The 15307-nt window shown below is 48.3% G+C and overlaps 3 protein-coding genes across 4 annotated transcripts in view; 2 read left to right on the top strand and 1 right to left on the bottom strand.

Moving 5' to 3' along the window:
* The first annotated feature begins 692 nt into the window (after positions 1-692).
* On the top strand, positions 693-1355 carry LOC122432221 (putative claudin-24). The gene has a single exon (XM_043453958.1). It carries the CDS (start codon positions 693-695, stop codon positions 1353-1355), a length of 663 nt encoding a protein of 220 aa, XP_043309893.1.
* Positions 1356-2888: 1533 nt separating this feature from the next.
* On the top strand, positions 2889-3551 carry LOC122432295 (claudin-22-like). The gene has a single exon (XM_043454092.1). It carries the CDS (start codon positions 2889-2891, stop codon positions 3549-3551), a length of 663 nt encoding a protein of 220 aa, XP_043310027.1.
* Positions 3552-4610: 1059 nt separating this feature from the next.
* Positions 4611-15307, bottom strand: part of WWC2 (WW and C2 domain containing 2) — a 145291-nt gene continuing 134594 nt past the window's right edge. For both annotated transcript variants that reach the window (XM_043453956.1, XM_043453957.1), the window contains 3 exons: positions 12046-12288; positions 9654-9781; positions 4611-7436 (listed from right to left, as the gene is read on the bottom strand). In XM_043453956.1, the coding sequence (XP_043309891.1) occupies positions 7370-7436; positions 9654-9781; positions 12046-12288 (438 nt within the window). In that variant the 3' untranslated portion in view covers positions 4611-7369. The remainder of the gene's footprint in view (positions 7437-9653; positions 9782-12045; positions 12289-15307) is intronic.

The raw sequence follows: 15307 nt of genomic DNA, 5'->3' as shown, positions 1-15307 counted from the left end.
ATGAAATCCAGAGATGCCCCCTTCCTCAGTTGGTACCTCTGGGCATGGCCTTGGTGTCTTTCATTTTAATTAATCCAGTGAATCCGCCTCTACCTTTCAAAGGAATCTGAGGGAAACGTTCTCTGCCAAGTCCCAACCGAGTCCCTGTGACACTCAAGAACGTGGGCCAGGCTCTCGTGTAGGTTAAGGAAGCCTGAGAAGGGTAAAGATTATAGACAGTCTACCTTTCTTTACAAGGTCTTGTTTTGCATCTCTGAAATCTCAGATTCAGCTATTACAATGAGGTCCTGTTGTAGAAAGAGCTGGCCTTTTATCACCACTTAAAATCTAATTAATCCATATTGAAGCACAAAGATTTCTGTTGTATTTTAGGGTGAGGGGTCATAGAGCCCTCTTTGTTCATCCTTAGACTTATACTCATCAAGCATAGTGGATATAATTTTACCAAGCAAATTGGAAGGTAACAGATCAAATCTTTATCGGAAAGCCTAACTCATAGTTTTAACAGAGCCCTTGGTCCTTTACATGAAACATTATATTCGAGAAGAACAAAAACGCATTTCAGAGTGTGCAAAGAGTTAACGACCAAAGCTTATATTCCCTGAGCGGCATTTAACCAAGATTGTCACACTACTGCCCACCACGAGACGGCAGCTCCTATACGGGTGGCAAGGGTCCTAAGGCCTGTTGCAATGGCTTTAGTCTTGAGGGTAGCAATGCAATTCATTGGGATTTTGCTCTCATTTCTGGGATGGGTTTTATCCATTATTACGACTTACTTGCCACATTGGAAAAACCTCAACCTGGACTTAAATGAAATGGAAAACTGGACCATGGGGCTCTGGCAAGCCTGTGTCGTCCAGGAGGAAGTGGGGACGCAGTGCAAAGATTTCGAGTCTTTCCTGGGTTTGCCTGCTGAGCTCAGGATCTCTAGGGTTTTAATGTTCCTCTCGAATGGGCTGGGGCTCCTGGGCCTGCTGGTGTCGGGCTTTGGCCTGGACTGCTTGAGGATTGGAGAGACACAGCGGGACGTCAAGAAGCGGCTGTTGATCCTGGGAGGAATTCTGTTCTGGACAGCGGGCGTCACAGCCCTTGTTCCCGTCTCTTGGGTGGCCCACGTGACAGTCCAGGAGTTCTGGGACGAGAGCATCCCCGAGATTGTGCCCAGGTGGGAGTTTGGAGAGGCCCTCTTTATCGGCTGGTTTGCTGGATTTTCTCTCTTGCTGGGAGGGTGTCTGCTGAACTGGGCTGCCTGCAGGACCCAGGCTCCCCTGGCTTCCGGCCACTATGCAGTGGCAGAAATGCAAACTCAGTGTGCATACCTGGAAAATGGAACTGCCAACCCTTCAGTATAAGGCACTGAGGAAAACAGAGAGGTATATCTTCCTTCATCAACTGGGATGGAGTGTCTGCAGGAAAAAGGGGTCTTCGTTATGTAACTAACTCTGTGCTGCTCACATTTTCTCATCAGACAATGACTTTTCTATCCTAGATAGCTCATCCTCCCCAAACCTGGAGAAGTAAGAAAGAGGCCAATCTTATATCCAAAGAAAGTTGTTGTGGTAACCATTTCATAGGTATTAACAAAAGAAATTTCATTGATCTGGTTATTTCAATCAAAATGTAGTGGCGATTGTCCAATAGAGTCAGCATTAAGCTTAATATGTTAATTTGATATTAGAAATTGTTTTTGGTTTTGTTGGCAGCTGAAATTGATAACTTGTTTCCTCAAGGAAAAAAAAAAGCTAAACTAACAATTTGAAATCCTTTAATCATTCTGTACTAGCAAAACCACATGCTAAGCCTCTCCAAAGTGCCATTTCCACAACAATGAGTTGGTCTTTCTTGAACAGAGGTGGTTTGTGTTTAGGAAATTACTAGGAACCCTGCTATGTAGGACTTTATGAGGCTGAAGGTTTTCAGTACATTGTAATACTCTTGAGATTTAAAATACCAGCCAATCTCCTCTCGTCTCTTCCCTCAAAAGCTTCAGACTTTAAAAAAACAATTCCAAAAATATTTTGCTTGTTATTCAGCTCATCAGGTGTAATAAAAACATTCCTTTGTTTGATTAAAAGTTACAAGCATGGAGATGAATTGAAACGGATGTGGATTCTAACCTACACAGTACTACTGCTTAACTTTTTTGCTGTTCAGGAAAAGAACCAAACAAAAAATAGCAAGTGTTTATGCCCACATGAGTGTAGCTGTCAGGAAGGCACTGGGGTTAAACAGACCTGATACTTAGTTCAGAATGGTTTCATATGTTATGGGCTATATGTAGCCTGAGAGATTAGAAAACAAAGTCTGATTTAAAACCTACAGAAGAAATTTCTGTGATTGATTTGGTTAAGAAATACTTGTGCTGAACCTATTTTTAAAGCCAATAACACTTACCACAACAGGCATACTGAAATATGAGACCTTTGAAAAGAAGAAAATGTGACAGGTGCAATTAGATAAAAAGCAGCAGGAGTTGAACCAAACTGTCAATTAAACATTTTGCCTGGAGACTTCTTAATTCTTTGACTTATCAGAAAGTTTGGGAACAACACGAGAACCATTTATACATTCACAATGAGAGGATTATTACCAGTTCATGTTATTCTGGGGACAAACTGCATACTATAAAATGCAGTCCATAGGATGTGAACATGATCTTGGCCACACCTTGGCATGACTGGTTTGCAGAATTATTTCCCTATCCTTTTCTGAAATCTATTCAACACAGAATCGAACAATAGCAACTCTGGCAAGAATCCTCCTATATACACAATGAAAAAATAGTTTTGAGCTCTGCAAGTGATAATATTAATACAAGTGTCGCACTTCTTTTCACTGCCACTGAAAGACAGGGGTGAGCCTGGCTAAGGTCGCGGGATTTTATGATGGCTTTAGTGTTTAGAGCGGTGGCACAACTAGCTGGAATTTCACTATCCTTGCTGGGATGGGTTTTATCCTGTCTTACAAACTACCTGCCTCAATGGAAGAATTTCAACCTGGACTTAAATGAAATGGAAAACTGGACCATGGGGCTCTGGCAAGCCTGTGTCGTCCAGGAGGAAGTGGGGACGCAGTGCAAAGATTTCGAGTCTTTCCTGGGTTTGCCTGCTGAGCTCAGGATCTCTAGGGTTTTAATGTTCCTCTCGAATGGGCTGGGGCTCCTGGGCCTGCTGGTGTCGGGCTTTGGCCTGGACTGCTTGAGGATTGGAGAGACACAGCGGGACGTCAAGAAGCGGCTGTTGATCCTGGGAGGAATTCTGTTCTGGACAGCGGGCGTCACAGCCCTTGTTCCCGTCTCTTGGGTGGCCCACGTGACAGTCCAGGAGTTCTGGGACGAGAGCATCCCCGAGATTGTGCCCAGGTGGGAGTTTGGAGAGGCCCTCTTTATCGGCTGGTTTGCTGGATTTTCTCTCCTGCTGGGAGGGTGTCTGCTGAACTGGGCTGCCTGCAGGACCCAGGCTCCCCTGGCTTCCGGCCACTACGCAGTGGCAGAAACTCAGCCTCACCGCCTACATCTGGAGATGAAAACCACTCAGCTGAAACTCTAACCCAGAAGGGGTCCGCGGTGTCTCCTCCTCGGATGATTTGGTAGGACTTCCTGGTTACACAGTCACCCATTCACTATGCTTTCCGTTTTCTAAAATGCATTTTCCTCTGTTGTTTCTGAAACTGTCATTTCTTTCTAAGGTGGTAAACGATTTTCTTCCACTCTGAGACCAAAACCATTCAAAGACTTAATAGTCATCATACTCATTATTGGGGATGGGTTTTCTCAATTTTAAAATGGATTCAGTGACTGCACAGAACTGGTCAATAAAACATTATATTAGCATCTACACATCTTTTGAAGGTGTTATTCATAGAGATAAAATCACTTGGCAAATGAAAATGTTACTGATAACCATTGACTTCTTTTAAGTGTTTAAAATCATGTTATACTAAAACTGAAAGTCTGGTTTCCCTGGTGGCTCAGTGGTAAAAAATCGCATGGGTTTGATCCTTGGGTTGGGAAGATCCCCTGGAGGAGGAAAAGGCAACCCACTCCAGTTACCTTGCCTGGGGAATCTCATGGACAGAGGAGCCCGGCAGGCTACAGTCCATGGCGTGGCAGAGTAGGACACAACTTAGCGACTAAACAACAACACAAGTCTGGCAGTTTGATTATACTAAGAGAATCGCTGGTTGTCTGAGAGCATGATCAGTGCCTATGGGGGACACACCATCCCCTTTTGAACTGCAGAGCTTCGCGCCTCTTTGGAGACTGTCTGAAGCAGAGGGCAGTCTGGGGTTTTAAAGATTCATGTAAAAATCTACCACACAGATGTGTTTTTGCTTCTGTGCCCTGGGTCCTGGGGTAGAAAGAGCAGCCACAGGGGTGCTGGGGGCTAGGACTGGGGGGTGTGGGCAGAGCACCGCCTCCCTCCCCTGGCCCCTTTTTAAAGAATCAATGATATATATGGTCCAGCCAAGAGCTATTCACAACAAGCTGTGGGCTTGAGGAATTCTTCGTGAAAGATTTTCTATTTGTTTGGTACATAGTTTGAGTAAACTTTTGTGTTTGTGCCAGTCAGGGAAATTAAGTGAACAATAAAGACACTGAAATAAAGTATTAGGCAATATGTATCTTTGTTTTAAAAAAAAAAGAAAAACACTGAATTTTTTTTCCACCCACGAACACATGAAAAGTGCAGAAACCAGAGTTAATCTATGTGATGTATTTGCATACTTTTACAAACAAGACAAATTAAAACAGAAACATATTCAGAATTTAACCTGATTAAATATTTAGTTTCAGTCCTGAGCTTTTGATATTTAATACAATATAAAGTAATACCAAAAAAGATTTTAAATTTATTTGATTTGCATGCTACAGAGATTCAGCTAAACTTTGTTCATTTGGCTAGCAATATTCTTTTTGTACCTGTAACACTTAGATTCTGATATACAAAATTTTAATAACATACTGATAATTCAAACTTGAGAACTAAATATTACATTCTTTTTACCCTGTGAAGAATAAATTCTACCTTTAAAAAATAGTATTTATAATATTAAAATTCATGTTGTCCAGATGGTTTTGTGATCAAGTCATTAAAATGTTTTGTCACTGTGAATCATTTGGGTTAGTACAAATACAACAGGATTGTTAAAAGCTGCCTATAAATACATAACACTATTGCTGATTTTTAAAGTGTGAAAAAGGATTATATTAAAATAAGTTTGCCTCTCACGTTAGAAATGAGCAAATGCTGTAAAATAAAACCAAAGCATCTTGCATACAACTGCTAACTACCGGCCTGAGACAGGTTTTATTCTTTTATGCTTGTCTGAAACTCTTGCGTAGTACAAAAAGTTAACAGCTAATCTGATGGAATTTATAAAGCTGTAAATATTCCAATATAGCCTCTTCTATGTCAAACATTTAAGATGGCCAGAACCAAACTATATATTAAACAGAACATAAATAAGACCGTAAATAAATAAATGAAGAAAATAAAATCGTACGGTACAACCACACATAATCCTATAAACATTTTCATGGTCAAACTGAGAAGCTGAAGACAGCTGACCTTCATTTAACTCTACATTAAATAAACTTCTGTTTTTCACATTTGACCTTGACAAGGAGGAGCAGAGCTCTTTTTCCAGTTCTCCTAGGTCACCTAACAGGATGAACTGGGCCGCCTGCAAGGACTGTGCTCAGTCAATTCACGAGGCTGGTTTTTGTTCAAAGTAGTGTCACGTCCAGTTATCACTTCAGAGACTTTTGTACATAAATGGTGGGGACACTTAGGAAAAGTCATTACAGTTCTAGGCTCAGAAATGGCTTGATTTGAATTCTGATTCTGACAAATGAATTTTCCAAAACATGTGTAATTGCTTTCGAATATAAATTCTTACCAATGAGGATTCTAGCTTAGGAATAGAACTCATGTTTCTTTTTTTATGGGACCCATTCCCTTAAGATGATTTTTTCATCTCTTAAAAAAAAAATTGATTTCACTTGCTACCTAAGGTGGCTCATCTTAGGTGAGCCTAACACTGCCCCTTCCAGTATTATAGACCGGGTAGCAAGTATGGCTTAACTTGCACAAAAACTGTTTATTTTAAAAGCCTTGTATGCAGGCAGGGCTATCCTGGGGATTCGTTTCTTTTAAGAAGTGCTTGAGTTGGGCAAGCTAAAATTCTCCACCGGAGGGAACTTTAGTTGGTCTCCATCTTGTTCGTCTGGAATATATATATTTTTTTTAACAAGTGACTCAGACTTTACTTCAATTTAATCATCTCCCCAGGCACTCTCTTCTCTTTGCGTCCTAACTGCTTACCACAAGCTATAGACAGGATTCCCTAAAAATGACAGCTGCAAAGTAACTTCTAGTAAAGGTTAGAAGAAATCGGTTTACTGAAGTATTTGGCAACCCCGATTCAGTCAAGACACCCCTTCCTCTGCGCCTGGTTGCACCACGTGCGGCTGACGCGTCTCCGCCTGCATCGCTGGCATTGCTGGTCCTCCGAGCCCCGGGCCCCCACCTTCGTCCACCGGGTACCACCCTCACGCTGAGCACCCAACCCGCCTGGTGCATGCCGGACACTCGGGTGTGAACACTTACACTCACGCCGACTGAGAAGCAGCGGCTGCTCGCTGACGTGTTGATGCTGTTGTGTTGGAGGCGAATTGGCCTTCTTCCCCTTTCGTCTCCCTGCCTTTAAAGTCACACGTCACTAGAAGTGAAGTGTCGCTGGGAGAATGGCTCCTTTGCATCCTTACCTTCTCATACTCAGCATTTTGTTTTTATTTTCTTTAGACACATAGAAAAGGACAAAAAGGAAGCTGTTCTCAGGACACAGTGTTCCGACAGAGGTGATGGAGATGAATGCGCCCTCTGTCCCACGTGGACCAGGGACCCTGCTCTGAGGCTCCTGCTCCCGTGGAAGGAGCCGCCCTCCGGCACCCAGGGTCCCTGCTGCCAGCCTCACGGTTGCTCATAGGAGGACAAAGGAAATGCGAAAACCGCCTTCTGCTAAACCAAGTTATTTCTCAACAGTCGGTCCAACGGGATACACGTGGGGTCCTGCCTCTATTCCATTTCTACAAAATAAAGCCCACTGGTGATACTGTACATTTGGGTACCAGGTGATCCCGTTTTGGTTATCTGATTTTTTTTTCCCTCTTTTTTTAAACAAATAAGAATTATATTCAAGGTACTTTACAAATTAACATGTTTGAAAATCTGATGTGAAATAAAAGCTCTTTAAGAGTTGACGGTTATATTACAAAACAAAATCCCGAACAAGACGCATGTTCAGTCTTTTGCCCTCCCTAAGAAATGAAGAGGTGAAAAACACGAGCTTGTTGGCGATGTGGTCACACGTCATCAGCAGGCAGGGACGGGATGGTTATCTTCGCTCTGGTGAAGTAGGCAATCTTCTCCCTGGAACCAGGGGTGAGAAACACACCAGCTTAAAAAGATGCTGAAAATGCTCCATGCCCGATAGAAACAGTCCCAAGAACGCCAGGGACTGTCCTCTACAAAGTCTCCACAGGCCTGGATGGGAGCTTTTGTCCTTAGCTAGAACTCCATTTAAAATCAAGATCGCCTTCCCCTTTTCCGAAGGACCCAAGGGACAGCGGCAACTCTGTGGACAGAGGCAGTGAGGTCCCTTCCAGCGTTTCCATCCTCAGTTTTTAAATCATCAGGGGGGCAGGGTGTCAGTGTAGGCCTGCGTGTTCTCGACCAGGTGGCAGAGAATTCCAGAGGCCAGAATCCTTACAGAAAAGTAGATGCTCCTGGGAAAATTCTTCAAACTCAATACCATGCTAAGGCCGGGGCAACTTAATGAGCTTTGGGTACCGGGACGAGATGGGAGAAGAGACGGAGCCTGACCATCATAAAGGCAGATCCGCCTGAATTCCGACTTGGGTGGGAGTGAGTATGGTGCAAACAACCTCAGAGGCACAAAACGAGAAACAAGGGGTGGGATGGTCTTCAGAGGTCAGCAGAGTGTTTGTTAAAGAAATAAGCTTTTAGGGTTGCAGCATCACCCAAGGCAGGGGCAATATGTCTATCCTCTACAAAGTCTTCACGTGGAACACAGTCCGCTGATGGGGTCCCCACGCAGGGCGCCGTAAGGAGGGATAAAGATTAGATGGCTGAGGACAAGGGTGAAGATGCAAGGACTGAGGGGAGAAGCTCCAAGTCTAAGGAGAGAGAGAGAGAAGGAGGGAAGCATGAAAACCCCTGGGGAAACCGGAAGGAGAGCTATTTTTGTGGCACAGAGTCCCGTCCATTTGTTCAACCCCCTGAGATAAAATGATGAGTTGAAGAGGCAGGTGAAAGTGGTCATGACGTCACTGAAGACAGAACTCAATACTGGGACCTCTGCTTTGACACTCCCCGAAAACAAATGTCTTTGGCTTACACGGTGCTTTTTAAACACCAAATTAGTTGTCAGGGTCTCCACTTGAGATAGGTCACATCAAATTCCTAATTTCTACCTTCGATTCCAGGTGAGACAGCAGCTCAGGAGTGTCCCCGGGGCCGTGGAGGGACCCGGGCCTGGAGGCCTCCAGGGCAGATGCCTTATCCCGGCCCACCTCCCCCGTCTGCATCACCTGCCTGGGGCTGTGCGTGGGTCTGGATGCTAAGGGACTCTGGACTGTTTACAACTTGTTTTGGGTTTAGTAACAGCTGGGGTTGGATGACTTCCCCACTGGGCTGTGTTTCTTACTCTCAAAGTGACCACAGCACCAAAGGCATGAGAAGGTTCCTCTCGCCACCCTGCACTTCCACAACCCCCACCGCAAGCAGCATCCTCTGCAAGTTCCAAGAGTGATTCTGAGCTGAATGGAGACAGGAAAACGCTGACTCTTCAGGCCAGCATACTAAAAAGAGTCTGAGCCCACGATGCCCCTGTCCTCTCTCTCTCCACCCTTGGACTCACTCAGGCGACCCTGACCTCCCACTTCACCCTCTGGCACCAAACCGCATCCCTTCCCCGCCTGCCCCTCCACGTCATACCCTGCCTCTGCCATCAAACACGCTCCTCGGGCTTCTCCCCTTCCACCAGGAGCTTCCCACAGTCTCCTCTATACCACACATGCACGCACACTGCCCCCCACACATGTACACACACCCCCCACAACTAATAAAGCCACACCTCTTCTGCGCACTCCCCTCACCCCCCAAAAGTGTCCTTGGTCACAGGGCCTCCTGTTCAGGGAATGTCAGTCCTCTTCTTGCTGTTGTGTTTGACATCCTTCACCGTGCCCCCAGACCAGGACCATGCCCCCCTGCCTTCTAGCTCTCCACCAGTCCTTCCAACACCCCAACCATCTCCTCTCCTGGTCACCTTCTCACCCGTCCCGGGATGTCGGACCCACATCCAGTTGGGGAACCCCTATACGTGGGATGCAGGCCTGCATTTTTATCTCTCACCTGACCCTTAATCCTGGCTCCAGATTTTTATCTCCGCCTGTCTACTGGCCGTGGTTCCCTGAGCTGCCCTACTGGAAAGGTTAGACTGGTGCGTCCAAGAGCAGAAGTCACATCACCCAGCTCCCGCCCGCCCCCCCCCCGCCCCTCCGTCCACTCCCCCCGCCCCCCCCGCCCCTTCCCGGGTCCCAGGGCCCCCGGGCCCCCCACGCTCACCGGAAGGACTGCACCTGCCGGGGCACCTTGCGGCTCTGCTCCCGGAGCCGGCACACATCCTTGGACACCTGCCGCATCAGCTTCTCCGCGTTCAGGTCCTGCTTCTGCTCCTCTTTGGACTGCTCGGCCTGGTGGGGAGACGGAAGCACAGGGCCCCCGGGACGTTACTCGGAGGCTCCTGAGGGGTGCTCTCAGGCCCGGAAGATGCCGGGGCTCCCTGACATCAGGAGGGGGGCTGGGCAGTGCAGGCCACGGGCGCTTTCTCCACGTTGGGGGGGAGGGGACGACACCCATGAGCCCACCTCGCGCCCACCATGGGGTGCAGCCACTGGGTCGGGGCAAGGGGGAGTTTTAACCCATTAAAAAAACATCTTTTGATACAGGCAATATGGGATCATTTTGTTACCTCTAGGATTCCTAGTAACCCTCTCTAAAAAAAAAAAAAATTAAAAACTACTTATAGCACCATATTTAAGAAGTATCTACCGTTAACATTTTGGTGAATACACTTTCAATCTCTTATTCACCTTTTCTTTCTGTCCCACGCCTTTTAAAAGTTGTTTATTGATATAAAACTGACGTCCTGTGCCAGAAAAGTGCACACGGGGCGTGCGGCTCAGCAAGCTTTTACAAAGTGATGCCCTTCTCACCCACCAGGCTGCACGCACCCCGGGGGAGGGCGGGGGAAGCCCCGACCCCTAAGTTTCCACAGAGCCTCCAGCTGCCAACAGGACGAGCTGCGAGCTGGGCTGTGGCCCTCGGCAGGAGGAGAGCGTGTGTCGGGAGGGGTCACTTGAGCCAGGGGGCTGAGGACACAAGCTCGCTTGGGCACCCATGGCCTCCCAAATGGGTGCTCCAGCAGGGGGATTTAAGTGTGGCCCTGCCTCGTGGAGACCACTGGTCACGGTGGGGGCAGCGAGGGTAGTAAAGGAAATGGGCGAGGAAATTAAGAGTCTTACAAGAGAGATCCGCTCAGGCCAGAGCTAGGCAGTCGGCACTAGGAGACAGGTGGGAAAACGGCTTTGTTGATGGCGCTGCCTGCAGCAAGCTGATGGGCCCTCCTGTCAATGGGACCCTTCTGGGCTCCTGTTATTAATGCAGGCAGCTATACACTTTAGAGTCAAAGAATAAGATCTTTAGGCTTAAGAGACAGGACAAGGTCTCTGGTTTACAGTCAAGCTGATACAAACAGCAATCGTAGGACTAGGAGTTTGTTCTTTGGAAATGCTACTGAAATGAGAAAGGTGCCCCAAATGTACAGGAGTGTTCACGTCCACAGGGTCCTGTGATTGAAATCTGGGAAGCCAGTGTTATGCCCCGGGTTTCAGGAGAGGGTGGGCTTTCCTCATAGCTCAGTTGGTAAAGAACCGGCCTGCAATACAGGAGACCCCGGTTCGATTCCTGGGTCAGGAAGATCCCCTGGAGAAGGGAAAGGCTACCCACTCTAGTATTTTGGCCTGGAGAATTCCCTGGACTGTATATCCATGGGGTCGCAAAGAGTCGGACACAACTGAGCGACTTTCACTTTCAGGAGAGTGTGATTAACCTTCAGTGTACTGGGTAGGAGCCTGCCCCACAGGGAGGTCTGGTGATTTAGTCCGGGTCACGTTAAGGAGCTGGGGGGAGCGGGAACGTGATCCATGCTGATTTAGTCCCGGCTCCTTGCTCTGCCTCCTAAGGGGCTTGTACGACGCACGACGACACTGACTCTGATTCCCTTTTTATTCTGAGCTGCAAAACAGATTTCCCACTACAAAGGAGGAAGGTAACGCGTGTGACCCGGTGAGGAAGGCCGACCTGGGCTCCGCCACCGGCTTCCCCGGGAGCCGTATCTTTTATGACAACTGGCAGGCTCTTCGCTCACTGCTAGGCACTTTATGGCCACAGTGCTGAAAACCCCACACATCCCCAACTGCAGGGGACAGGTGGACGTGAAGGGGCAGGAGTGTGTGTGCATGTGCGAGTGTGCACCGCGGTGTCCCCGTGTGTGTAAGGAGTGGATGTGGGGCTGCAAGCAGGAGAGCAAGCAGGAGAGAAGCCAGTGGTTCTCACCGACCTCCGTGGTCAGAATGCAAGGCGCACAGTGGACAGTCTCGAGCGGGGACAGCAACCTTCAGAGAGGGGAAAGAAAAGCTCATGACTCAATGAGCTGCCTGAACTCGGAGCTGGTAAATGCAGAGATGAAAAGGCACCTGTACTCGGGGGGTCAGACCCTTCTCCAAAGGGCACAGATGCGCCGAGTGCTGTGGCTTTCCTCTCTACGGTCTGATGCCACAGCTGCCGTCGGGCAGGAGGAGACGTGATGGGAGCAGACGTGCTGGGGTGAGGACCTGAGCGGGGCGGGGGTGCAGGCTGGCACCTTCCGCCGGGAGAGGCTTTGGGCGCCGCGTACCTGCTTCCCCGCCTGCCTCAGGAGCTTCTGGAAGCGCTCGTCACCCAGCACGCCCGGCGGCAGGTCCGTCTCGCCCTGGGCCTTCAGTTCCTCGAGCCTCTGCCTCAGGCCCCTGAGGGCCTGCAGCTCGTCGTTGAGGCGGCTCTGCCGGGTCAGGGAGGCCTGCAGGTCCAACTCCAGGTCCAGGGAGGTCCGCACGGGGCACTCGGGCGCTGCCCTCCGGAGGACCGGCTGGCACACCGCCTGCGGGGTTAGAGCAGGACAGGACAGCCCCGCTGCAGCGGCGGTCTCCGGACAGGAGGGCGCCCGGGCTCCTGTGTTGGCCGCTGAGGGCCAAGGGGTGGTGGCCTGGTCCCCAGGGAGACACGAACGAGGCACCACCCACCTCGGAACACGCGCGGCCAAGGCGAATGAGCCTGTACTGCCCTGAACCGCAGAGCGTCTCTGGAGTTGTTACCAGGGTGCAGCCTAGCTCAGCCTGACCAGTTTACTGCCCAGAGCTGCCCTCTGCGGACTGCAGACACATCGCGAGGAACTGACTCCGAGTCAGGCCCGCATCTGTGTCCCCACAGTGCATGCCTTCACCCATCACTTCTGTACCCGCAGCTCAGCGGAGCTTGGGTCCGGTCGCCCACCTCTAACCGATGTCCTTTGACTCTGGTTCCTTCCTCACTTCCCATCATCTGATACCCACTCTCGCCTGAGTCACTGTGTTCCTTCTGGGGCCAAGCTTATCCACTTATCAACAAATAATCACTGGCTGTTTATGAATAAGTATCCACTGGGGGTCTGGAGGCAAAACACTAGGCGGAGAAGACATGATTTCTGACCTCGAAGAATTGGTTTAGAGGATGATGTTGAGAGAGTCAATTTCTAGGCAGGTCGATAAGAAGTCCGGGGTCCCTGAGGAGGAGAAAGGGGTCTGGGGCTCTCAGATGCTCTCAGAGTGGAGAGAGGGGCCTGGAACTCTCGAGGAGGAGGAAAGACAAACATCTTCCCCCCGCCCACCCACATTCCTTAGTCTTAGTCACATAAAATGTTTTTCCTTTAAGCCTGAAACTGATGATTACACAACAAACAACTCAGTTTAAACTCTATGAATGAAATTAAGTCGCTCAGTTCGTGTCCGACTCTTTGCGACCCCATGGACTGCAGCCTACCAGGCTTCTCTGTCCATGGGATTTTCCAGGCAAGAATTCTGGAGTGGGTTGCCATTTCCTTCTCCAGGAGATCTCCCCAACCCAGGGATTAAACCCGGGTCTCCCGCATTGTAGGCAGATGCTTTACTGTCTGAATCACCAGGGAAGTAGGATTATATAACAACAATGTATCCTGCTTGAAGACAGTTTCTCCTTCCTGAAAACCTCTGGCTAATACTGTTATCTTAAAATGTAAATTATGGGAGTGGGTCTAGTAAGATCTTTATAACCTTGAGACATTCTTTTGATTTACTGTAATAACTAATTTAAAAAGTACGTAACTTCCTTGCTAACATTAGGGAGAGGGGCACTCTCCATCTCCCTTCTGATGTCTGTGTCAGAAGCTTTCTCTGTCTCTTTTTATACTTTAATAAAACTCTGATATATATAAGCTCTTGAGTGATCAAGCCCGGTCCCTGGTCCCGGAGTTAAATCTTCTTCGGAGATCACGAATCCGACATCATTCGGCTATCATCTTGGGGGCTCGTCTGGGATCTTCAGGACAAGGGAAGAACACACTCAGAGCTCTAGCCTCTCTGCTTTCTCAGAGAGGAAAAATTTTCCACTTTACCAACTCTCCGGTGTGCTTGTGTGAATGAATGACACGCCCTGCGTGAAGCAAGTGATGAGCCCTGCTCTGCGGTTTCGTGGTGCCTCGTAATGACTGAAGGCAGCCCCCAAAAGGGGAGCCTTGTCGGGGGTTTATACCGACCTGCCAATGCCAAGAGACACCCGAGGTCCCCGCTAGGGGAGTGGCCAGAGATGGGCAAAACGTGTGGACTGGACTTTCCTTCCTCAGTTACCTTTTCCTGGTCTCTTTGACCATTTCGCAATTGTGTGGGGAATTAGAACTACTAACATAATCTGTTGGATCACAGACTTTCAATGGATTGTGATTCATGCCATTACTATGTACTTTTACTTAGACCCCAAGCTTGGTAGTCATGGCAGCGCCTAGCCTTGCTCGGAGCCGAAGGTTACAGGAGCACGTCTGGGAGGAGGCGGAGCTCCAGCTCCTTTAAAATGTATTTTTTTAAAAAATAAGCTGGGACAAGTTTGATCCCCAGAGTTTATTTATTTTTTTGATCCCCAGAATTTAAAAAAACATGGTTGATCTTCTTCTGTGACACTGAATGGCCATGGTATCCTTTGAAAGATGGGGAACGCTGGCCTGTTGAAGGGTTTCTTAATTACGATACTATTTCACAACTAGACTGGTTCCATAGAAAACAAGAGAAATGGGTAGAAGTGCCACATGTGTTGCTCTTTATCTCTCTGCGAGACGTGCCAGACTTGTGTCCTAAGGGTACAGATTTGGGTGTGAAACCTTCAGCTCCCTCCTGTCCTCTTACTTTGCTCCTGTATCTGGGGCTCCCAACTGAACAGGCCGAGAGTCAGGGCACCCTTCCAGGAGGGCTTGCCTCAGTCTCGGTAGAAGTTCAAACAGTACCAATCGCGGTCGAGACTATTGAGAGGATCCAAAAAGTACACAGAAGCCTTTATGGGACTAACTTTACTTTATGAGCTTACTTGAAGAGATATAATCTATGTCTTGGGACAGACACTGACTCCAGACTTGAGAACTTGAGTTTTGGGGGGAGCTTTTGGAGACCCCTGGCCTTCCTGCCTGTTACCCTCTCAATATGAGACAGTAAACAATAGAAAACCGTAGAAATAGGGCTTCCCTGATAGGTCAGTTGGTAAAGAATCCGCCTGCAATGCAGGAGAGCCTGGTTTGATTCTTGGGTTGGGAAGATCCGCTGGAGAAGGGATAGACTACCCACTCCAGTATTCTTGGGCTTCCCCTGTGGCTCAGCTGGTGAAGAATCCACCAGCAATGCGGGAGACCTGGGTTGATCCCTGGGTTGGTAAGATCCCCTGGAGAAGGGAACGGCTACCCACTCCAGTATTCTGGCCTGGAGAATTCCATGGACTATACAGTCCACGGGGTCGCAAAAAGTTGAACACGAGTGACTTTCACGAGACAGTAAGCAACAGAAAACCATGAGACAGTATCACAGGAAGGAAGGCAAGGCAGGGAGGGATGCTCTGGGCTGGGTCAC

This window comes from Cervus canadensis, chromosome 31 (assembly GCF_019320065.1).
Source record: "Cervus canadensis isolate Bull #8, Minnesota chromosome 31, ASM1932006v1, whole genome shotgun sequence".
Taxonomy (NCBI): domain Eukaryota; kingdom Metazoa; phylum Chordata; class Mammalia; order Artiodactyla; family Cervidae; genus Cervus; species Cervus canadensis.
The sequence above is the reverse complement of the archived record's forward strand: the minus strand, read 5'-3'. Positions and strand labels throughout refer to the sequence as shown.

Bases quoted from the DNA above. Each gene is read 5' to 3' on its own strand.
- LOC122432221 (XM_043453958.1), top strand. From the start codon at position 693: ATGGCTTTAGTCTTGAGGGTAGCAATGCAATTCATTGGGATTTTGCTC.
- LOC122432295 (XM_043454092.1), top strand. From the start codon at position 2,889: ATGGCTTTAGTGTTTAGAGCGGTGGCACAACTAGCTGGAATTTCACTA.